The sequence below is a fragment of the Electrophorus electricus genome, chromosome 1, assembly GCF_013358815.1.
Source record: "Electrophorus electricus isolate fEleEle1 chromosome 1, fEleEle1.pri, whole genome shotgun sequence".
NCBI lineage: Eukaryota > Metazoa > Chordata > Actinopteri > Gymnotiformes > Gymnotidae > Electrophorus > Electrophorus electricus.
This window is the reverse complement of record NC_049535.1, coordinates 12,604,768-12,614,767: the sequence shown is the minus strand read 5'-3', so window position 1 is coordinate 12,614,767 and position 10,000 is coordinate 12,604,768. Positions and strand designations below refer to the sequence as shown.

The 10,000-nt window shown below is 48.9% G+C and overlaps 1 protein-coding gene across 6 annotated transcripts in view; it reads right to left on the bottom strand.

Annotated features, from left to right (window-relative positions):
• tns1a (tensin 1a) overlaps nucleotides 1-10,000 on the bottom strand; it is a 102,683-nt gene that overhangs the window by 89,827 nt on the left and 2,856 nt on the right. The window contains exon 1 of one of the 6 annotated variants that reach the window (XM_035525650.1): nucleotides 4,898-4,933. The exons of the other annotated variants lie outside the window; for them this stretch is intronic. Within the exon in view, the coding sequence (XP_035381543.1) occupies nucleotides 4,898-4,906 (9 nt within the window). The 5' untranslated portion in view covers nucleotides 4,907-4,933. Of the gene's footprint in view, nucleotides 1-4,897; nucleotides 4,934-10,000 lie in introns of those variants that run through there. 6 annotated transcript variants of the gene reach the window in all.

Here is a 10,000-nt window from a genome sequence, read left to right as displayed (position 1 = left end):
TGAGAATTCACATTTCCATGGCAACACACCTCCCTCTGGGTCGATTTCCAGCGATCTGTACTTTACCTTCATAGACAGAATTTCACGTGTCCACCTATCCAGCTGTAAGTGTCACACCAGTGCTTCCGAATGGGAGCAAATCAAGCACAGCCTGACTGGCAGCCACATCCCCTCTTCAGCCACGCCTTCTGCTCAACCACACCCTCTGCTTGGCCACACCCACTGTTCAGTGTCTAGCCTATGTTTAACCTGCTGATTGTTTATGTGCTGTCAAAGGAGGGACATAACGCTGGGGCAATAGAACCTGGGTCCAGTTTCCAAGCCAATCAGAACTCCGGCAAGAGCAAAGGGCCTTTCTGTTAGAGTCCCGGTCCAGTGCAGCAGGACTACCGCAGGGAGGCTCCCAAAGAACGCGCCCTGGAGAGAAAGCCCTACATGACACGCCTGCGCATCCCAGGTGTTGTTCAGCCAGCCAGCCAGGAGGAGAGGAGGACAGGTGAAAATGAGGAAACAGAGCAGAAGTCACACCCTCACTCATCTCTGTCCACATACTTCTAGGACATTCAGTGGAGGAGTGATGAGGAATCTACCTGTCAATCATACACTCCTAGCCACAAGGGGGCGTGGCTGTCTGATGAGGACATGGACAGGTGAAAGTTCTTAAAACAGGACCTTGAGAAGATGTGGTCTCTGAGCAACACCAGCAACACGAGACCTGACGTCCAAACCCAGCAGCTCAGTACCGCTCGCATGCTTGAACGCTGCTTACGTCAACATCCAACGGGAGCTTTGAGATCAACGGTGTGACTGCGTATACTCAGCACAGCAGCACCCTTCACAGCAGAGGGCTCACACTTAACCCCCGCGGAGACGAATGAAAGGCTCTCACACTCTCTGGTCTTTAATGCCAGTGTGGCGTATGCTTACAGTTGGCAAAGCGCTCATTATATTACACTAGTGGGCTGTAAAAATTGATTGTGGAATGAGATGTTCTGAAAGACGCGTATCCGGGAGAGCGAACGTGTGAGCAGAGGAACGTGAGAATGGCGGGATGTGTCAGATAAGAATGCAGTTCACCTGTAGGGGCTGGAGACCCCCAGACACAAGGCTCCCCCACCCACCCAGACCCCCATCACTCTCCAACACAGAGACCACAATAACCAGCAGAACTGGCAGTTGATGGGGTGAAGAACTTCAGGTGTTCCACTGGACGGACGGCTGTTCCACTGAATGGACCACTGGCATGAGAAGTTAGACCAGGTCCAGCATGGTGCAGCAGTGCAGGGTAGCAGCATGTGCCCTGTGGGAACATACATTCAGCAGGGCGCCAAGGTTGGACAGAGGGCAGACTGATCCAGGGACAGCCCTTACAGGGATCAACCATCAGCTTCAGAGGCAAGCTCTGAGTAGGGAACAGTCCTGTTCTTTGGCAGGATGATGTATGTGCAAGGAGGAACAAATGTGTGTGTGTGTGTGTGTGTGTGTGTGTGTGTGTGTGTGTGTGTGTGTGTGTGTGTGTGTGTGTGCACATACACACAAGGCATAAAGAAATACTGCTGTCCCAGACTGACCCCACCACCCACTTCATTCTGGAACACAGCCTACATACACCAGCCATGTGTGTGAGTGAGTGTGTGTATGTGTGTGTTTGTGTGTGTGTGTGTGTGTGTGTGCGTGCGTGCGTGCATGTGTGCGTGCATGCGTGTGTGCATGTGTGTGTGTGTGTGTCTGTGCATGTGCATTTTCACTGCTCAAATAAAGACTTCACTACTTTGTCTATGGCTCATTTTAGCCACATTTCTGCCCCAAACATCTCAAGAATATAAATACAAAATATAAGTATTTACATCTGACTTTACACTGTCTATAAACTCTTAGCGTAAAGGGTAAAACTCTACACTAAACATTCAAAGTCAGACTGCTGTTGCCCAGTAGATGATGTTTCACGTCAACCTGACCTTTCAAACATGGCCCACCACACCCTCCATATCCACATCCACACTGTCAACAAGCCCTCGGGTGCGTATCCACATCGACTGTGTGTTCGGCATCGAGACTTACGCCAAGTCGCTCTGGTGTCTCTGAGGCAGGCTAACATCTCTCCTTCCCTAAAACAGCTACACTCCATTCATCATTGATGGATCAGATTGGCTCAGTTTGCACAACAGTAGGTGCTACTCTTTAATAATAGCTGAAGTCAAGTATTCCAGAAACTTCTGAAAGGAAGGAGAGAAGGGCTGAAAGTTTATTTAGAAGCCCTGGTGACTCATGACACATGGGACTGGCCACCGTCTGAGTCACTGATTACAATCCTGCTCCACGTTCCAGGAGCACTAGGACCCAACAGTGACATCTTGGGCTGGTGTTTTTGGACTTGCAACATAAAGAGGTTTACATGCTGTGGGAACAGGGATGTAACACGGAGATAATGGCACCTGCTTCCGATTTCCAGTCAGAACTCCGTCGAAAACAATAGGGCTTTTGTGTAGCGCCATCGTGTGACCAATCTGGGAATAGCGGGATGAGCTGAAGCCCTGCTGTGTATCAGCACTGTTCGAAACAATGACAGGTCGGCATTTCAGCCACACCGAAACTTCTGCACGTTGGTTTGGAAACATGAGTTTCCCGGGGAACGAGGGCACACGCAGAGAAGAGCCGTTCAGATGCTACGTTCACACAGGATGAAAAAGTCAAGAGATGCACATAGTTGGGTGTGGTGCATTGGTGCGGCAATGTAAACATCCGTGCTAAGTATAGTCAGGTGGGGTAGAGGGGCAGCCATCTGAATTAAAAGAAGGATGAAAATGTGGGGAAGGAGGCAAGAAGAGAAGGAGAGAGAGGGAGGGAGAAAGAGAGAGAGCAGAAGAGAGAGAGGGAGAGAGAGAGAGAGAGAATGCTGCTGAAACAGGTGCCCTTCAGACTGAAGCTCCAGGGCCCTGGAGGGGGTTGAGAGGACGTGTGCCCAGCCGAGCAAGCTGGCAGCTGGGCCCGCAGCAAAGCGCCAGGAGCCGGAGGAGCTCTGTTCACACCGTGAACCCACCTGGGTGAAGTTACACAGACTCTCTCCCCCTCTGAGACCCTCTGAAGTCGTCCCATTGGACCGCCCTCCACGCCTGGCACTCACACGTCACCCAGGATGACAACCGAGGTGACAAGTTTGAAGACAGACCAGAACAGGGAATAAACATTCTCCGAACACAGAGAAGAGCTCACGTTTTCCCCAGCACCACACTGCAGACGGCCAGAGACCACCTACAGCAAAAACCTAGATACGCAAACTACAGCCAAAAAGGGATTTGCACTTAAAAAAGGATTTGCACTTATTTCTTATATCATAGCTTTATGAAAAGAATCGTTCTTGAAACGCCCTTGGATGGCTTCCGTGAGAAGGCGTCATTTCCAATCTCTCCTCCTCAGGTCTGTGTCTGTAAACGCCTCTTATGCGCTGAGCTGCCCCGGCTGGAGATGCAGACGCCCACACACACACAGGCGGCCTTCGTAGTCCCTCAGGCCGATGCCCAGACACCTTTCGACGCAGCTTCATCAGCGCTGGTGTCATTTCTGTGCTTTAATATCACTGCTGTGTTCCCCATTAAACCGTCGCTCACCCGTCCACCGGGGGCCGTCTGCAGAACCGACGCCAGGCTAAAAATAGCCTTCCTCTCAGTAAACAAGGGAAAAGCTGTCTCTGCCTGTACCGCGCACGTGTATCGGAACAGCTGCTGATCTGAGCCCGGTTCTGTTGGCTCTTCTAAAGTGGGAGCTGATCCCAGACCAGTTGTAAGGAGAGCTTCTATATCTGGAGCGGGGTCCATGCTCATGGCAGGAGGAGGATTTGCCCAGAGTCCAACGCCAGTGGTCCATAGGGGGTTTGAGGCAAACGATAAATCACCAGACTGACTTCAAATCATGTTGGGTACTGCGCTGTGTTCCAGTGGTCCAGTTCCCCGGGGCCAACGTTTTGGTGCTGCAGTAACAATGTCTGTTTCTCAAATCACAAAATGAGAGGAAAATCAGGAACATTTTTTCTTTATCAGAGGGATAAGCATGATTCCCCGAATCTATTTCACACTCACCCACCTTGTCTGATGCACATACAGTATACACGTTTTGTCCGTTCTAAGTTATTTGAGGAAAAGTCAAACTTCGTATGCTTGTTCATTTAAACAGAGCTGCTAAACTAAGCGTGAGGGTTTCAGATTAGGCCTTAAACCACTAGCGCACGACCATCAGGGGAGCAGGTATTGCTCTGCTGGTCACAGCACAGCGGTTATCAGAGCGGCTGCTAATTAGCAGAGGTGCAGGAGCCCAAACACCCACCTCTCAGCCCACGACCCCAGCAGCTGGGCAGGCTGGGAGCTCTGTGTCGTACACACACCAAGCAGCAGATTAAACTACACACGAGTCAGGGAGAACAGAAATAGCTCACAGCCTCACCGAGATGGACAAGGCAGGTTAAGCAGAGAAACTGCCGAGAAACCACTGAGAACATCTCGACATCTCAGAGACGTGCAGCTCAGGCTGACGGCTCCTCCACACTGGAGCGCTCACGCTACAGATCCAGGATATGCCTGGATGAGGATGACACAGGGCCACATCCCTCACACTCCATCTTTCATTAATAACGTGTGTGCGTGTCCCGACACGCACTCGCGATTATAAACACACGAGCGCCCACACTTACTCTCATACACAACAGCAAACAAGATAACACGCATCACGGGCGTATGCGCTCATACACACGCAAAACCAGCAAGGAGGTGAGCACGTTCTGCGGCATCTGTAGGAACACACACACACACTCACGCGCACACGCCAATACACATACAAACATACACACACACACACACACACAATGAAGGAGGTTAGCACACTTCAGAGAGGCAGAATTTCTTACCCAGTACATACAGGAGAGGCAGACCCAGGTTCTAGCCCGGCCCACCAGCGCCGCCGGCAGACCCAGAGACAAGGACGGCATTCCGAAGTGACTAGGTTTCCTCTGGTAGAAGCAGATCCCAAATATTCCCCCAGATCCCCAGTTTTCCACAACACTCCCTGTGCTAGCGGCACAGATCCATTACACAGTAAGGACAGGCAGAGGAGAAAGCTGCAGTAAGACTCTTCTATCCCATCTCTCTCTCTCTCTCTCTCTCTCTCTCTCTCTCTCTCTCTCTCTCTCTCTCTCTGTTCTTGACTCTACAGGCACTGGGGAGGGTTCTGGCTTTTAATTACATGCCTTTCCCAATCCCAAACTTGTCCCCAGCCCCCTTCCCAGTGTGGCTCCGCCCTCCTTTCTCCATACCTCACGTAGCCTCCTTGCACCCCTCCACCCCCACCCTTTTACATTTTCTCTCTATAGCTCAATTCCTCCCTCTCCCACCCTCCATCTCTCTCTCTCTCTTTCTACCTCTCTGCTCTCCTGCATGCCTCCTTGCACATGTCATCGCTAACATGACTTAAATTTTTTATTGACTATCCTTTCTTCGTTCTGTCTTCTCTTTTTGTGTGTGTGTCTCTCTCTCTCTGTCCCACTCTCTCTCTCTCTCTCTGTCCCACTCTCTCTCTCTCTGTCCCACTCTCTCTCTCTCTCTGTCCCACTCTCTCTCTCTCTGTCCCACTCTCTCTCTCTCTCTGTCCCACTCTCTCTCTCTCTCTGTCCCACTCTCTCTCTCTCTCTCTCTCTCTCTCTCTCTCTCTCTCTCTGCCTCTCTCTCTCTCCCTCTCTGCCTCTCTCTCTCTCTCTCATGACTTTGTTCTTTCACTTAGCTCCACTGAGCAGGTCACTGATGAAACATCTGCCCTCATTGACATGCTAACAGTAGCCCGTCTCTGACAGGGTAACAGTAGCCCCTCTCTGACAGGGTAACAGTAGCCCGTCTCTGACAGGGTAACAGTAGCCCGTCTCTGACAGGGTAACAGTAGCCCGTCTCTGACAGGGTAACAGTAACCCCTCTCTGACAGGGTAACAGTACCCCGTCTCTGACAGGGTAACAGTAACCCGTCTCTGACAGGGTAACAGTAACCCCTCTCTGACAGGGTAACAGTACCCCGTCTCTGACAGGGTAACAGTAACCCCTCTCTGAATGTAACTCATCTGTGTATGTAACCCATCTTTGACAAGCTAAATGGAATTAATCTGTGAAAGACCAAATCTATCCCATCTCTAAATGTAACCGATCTGTGACAGACAAACAGTGATTCAGAATGTGGTGAACATGAGGGTTTCAGTAAGCATAAGAGAGTCCACAAAACACTGAAAATGCACCAAAACACTGAAAGCGAACTCTTGTGGTGAAACTTTAGAGCGAGCTGTTTTTCTGCAAGAAAACAAAGACTTATTTCAGCATGATTCATGTAAAAACAAAAACAACAAAAATGTAGCACATGAATGGACGTTTGCGAGCTCAGATTTCAGCACTGCATCAAGGTCAACACTACGTCTTGCCTTATCCGAAAGTTACCAGGACAATGTGAGCATTGCGATTCATTCATTAGAGGCTCTTGTTTGATGTTTGTAACAGAGAGTCACTGAGCATTCTGGGAGGGTAAAATGTGTCCCACTGCCGGCCAGCCAGAGGTGCGCGTCCTCCTCCATCTTTCTGGATGAGCCTCATCAGTCTGGGACAGGCCTCCGGGGAGATCCTTTCCTCGAGAACACACCCGTTCAATAATCCAATCTGCTCCTCTCACCGCCTTGCACAAACAAACACGTGTAGGGGGGTCAGATTTCACTGGTAGTAAATCATAATCTCTCAGTCGGCCAATAACAACTTTAAAGATGTACAGCTGGGATCTTTTCAGTAGCTGCTAAGCTGCTAAAGTGTATCTCAGGAAAGTGGCACCCATAATCGGATTTGATATATACTGGACTCATCAGCTCATCAAAGTAAAGGTTTGTGGACTGTCAGAAGTCACCACAATAACAGTTGTGAATTCCGTATTTGTTCTTTTATGCTCGTAGTTCCCACTGTGATTTCAAAATAGCACGTCTGCGAGCGACACGCAGATTTGAACAGAAACAGAGATTCTGTTCGTTACCTGCGTTAGTAATGCAAACAGGTGTGTACGCAAACAGGACAGATCCTCCATCTTCGATTTACTGAAACACGACAGCATCCAACTGAAAGCAGCTGCCATAGGGGTGTGTGTGCGTGGGTGTGGGTGTGTGTGTGTGCGTGTGCGTGCCAGATATGAATTGCCCTATTGTGCATACACCTCCCTCGGAGCTAAATCAAGATTCCATGCATTTCTGACTCCAGATCCTTCCGTCTGCATGCCCCCCCCAAAAAAAATAGAAGACAATTGTGGCCAGTACAAATGTCAGTAAAATCCCAACAGCTCCCCTTAGTGGTGGTTTCTGCGCTAACATTCAGAAGACGGCTTCCAGTAACACCGACACTGCAGCACTGCTAAACAGGATATCACTCTCGAGTACAGAAGCGGCAGAAAGCCTGACCACCCATCAGCAGGGCTGGCGAGGCACCAGCCGCTCCTCCGTTATCTGTGACCGCATTATTGCTTCAACAGGACTAATCGCAGCAGAAATTAAACGCAGCGTAATGAACCGACTCTTTTCTGTGAGCTCATCACAAAATCCCCCAGGCCGGGAGAAATATGATACATACAGCAAGGGCAATCAGCTTCCCCTGTTCGTAGCAAAATGTGCCTGACACAGATTGCCAGCTCCAAGCAGGTTTCAAGCAGGTTCAGTTCTCCGTCTCACTGTGACTGACCAATAGCCAAGCATAGCAGACACTCCTGTACACAGAATCCTGAAACACGTGGTTTACAATCAATTGTTTGGGAAAGTTGAGAGCCAATTGGTTTTATTTGTTTACAGCATCTCTTACGTACTTCTTAATTATCTCTTAGGTCTCAAGAACACATCTTTTATATTTATTTTTAATGTGCTCTTTATGCTTTTATGGAATAACTGGACATCTATTATTAATGGGCATATTTTAATTTTGTCAATTGCCCAATGAAAACATATATTTAAAAAATAAGTCTCAGCCAAACCTTAGAAGAAAATCTCAGACTGTGCAAGCTGCCAGGGAATTCTTCATCTAATTCCAGGGAATTTGACTCCAGCCAGGCAGAATTCTAAAGAGTTATTGCATGCTTTCTCTCTGTGCTTATAGATGAAATATGCGTGCTTAACTATAAATGATTTGAACTGAAGCAATGTGTTTTGCAGACTGGGATGCGGTCCTATGTGAGTGACTGAGCAGGGTCTGGCTATGTCATGTTTCCACAGCACAGACTACGCGCTACTGGAGAATACATCCAATTACACCATTAATGCCATCAAAACAAGGTATTCGTCACAGCCGAGCTGCAGAGAGCTGCAGGGCTATCTCATTATGAATATATTTGCAAGGCATTGTGGGACAGATATTTGTAGAGAAAGGAAGCTATGTTTCTAGTCTGTTTTCACGTGTGTAGAGGCGATCCAGACATGAATGAATAACTCGTTCTTCATATTTTCAGGCCCGACGCATTTCTCTGTCACTCTCAGCATGGCACGCAGCATGGGCTGCTGAGACATTAGTGAGACATGAATGAGACTAGAGGAGAGGGTGACACATCCTCCAGCGTAATGGCTACCAAGGTGAGATGCATGCTGGGCGCCGTCAGCGAGCTGCCAGTGAGGGAGTCGGAGATTGATCTCAGGGATAAAAGGCGAATCCACGTGCGGGAGAAGCTTGATCCCGCCTACACCTACGCCACAGGTGCCTACACCTACACTCCCTTCCAGTCTGCCTCCAGTCCGGCAGACAGCAAGCCCCGGACGCTACAGGAACACGGGGAGGAAGAGACCGGCTTGGACGGTGTCAAGCGGAGAAATGGAGGAACAGAAATCCCCCGCCCCATTCTGAGTCTTGGTTCCTCTCAAGATTTCTCCCTCATGCTCTATAGGGAGTTTTTCCTTTTGATTTTGATGGGGTTTTTTAATCTTTGTTATCACGGCAGCGGGGTGAGCCCATGAGGACTAGGGTCAAAAAAGGAGTGGGTGGGTCTCTTTCTGAGAAGACCAGTTCCGAGCACGCTACAGCAAGGGTGCACTGGATGCCATTAACCTGGACTGCAGTAACAGTTTTCTCCTCTAGACGTGGAAGTGCAGAGACGCCACCATTTCTCCTGCAGTGATGAGATATTCACCTCAGTCTGCTATACTCGAACAGCAAGGTGGTGTAGTGAGAGTTCTCCACCATTATCCAGTGCGTCAGAAGGAAAACCCAATCTTGAGTAGATTTTTAAACCTTTCTCTCTGACATCATAGGCCTCTGACATCACAGGTTTTGGCCCTCATGTGGACTGGGGTAGTCGTAGCTCAATGGTTAAGGTACTTGACTAGTAATCAGAAAGTTGCCACTTTTGGGCTCCTGAGAAAGTCTTTTTAACCTCAGTTGCTCAATTTGTGTTCAGTCAGAATTGTAAGTCGCTTTGGATAAAAGCATCAGCCAAATGCTGTAAATGAGAAATGCTGAAGTCATGGAGCGATGACATGGCAATGTGGCGGGACAGGAGACTTCTGGGACAAGGATCTGCAATGTTTAGCTTTAAAAATGACAGAATGTTCTGAAAGCAGAGAGCTAATCTTACAGATCTCACATAGAACAAGACTAGGAAAACAAACACGTTTGGCTGCTAAGATGCTGAAAATTGCAAAAGTTTGTATGATTAGTTAGTGTCAGCATGTCCTACATGTCAACGTTCAGTGTGTGTGTGTGTGTGTGTGTGTGTGTGTGTGTGGCTTCATACATGTCTGTACGTATGTTTGGATCTCCAAAGCACACAATACACACACTAACGTGGCAGCCTACATCACAGAAGACTTGATATGGACCCTGAACACTTCTCACGTGCTCAAAAAAACACAACTATTTTCCCTTAAGAAGCTTCCTCCCACTTGCCTACAGAGAGCTTATTCTCCTACTGCTCAACAGTGTGCTACAGCAGCTGCACTGTTACCACCCAGCGGGACCTACACAGAGTG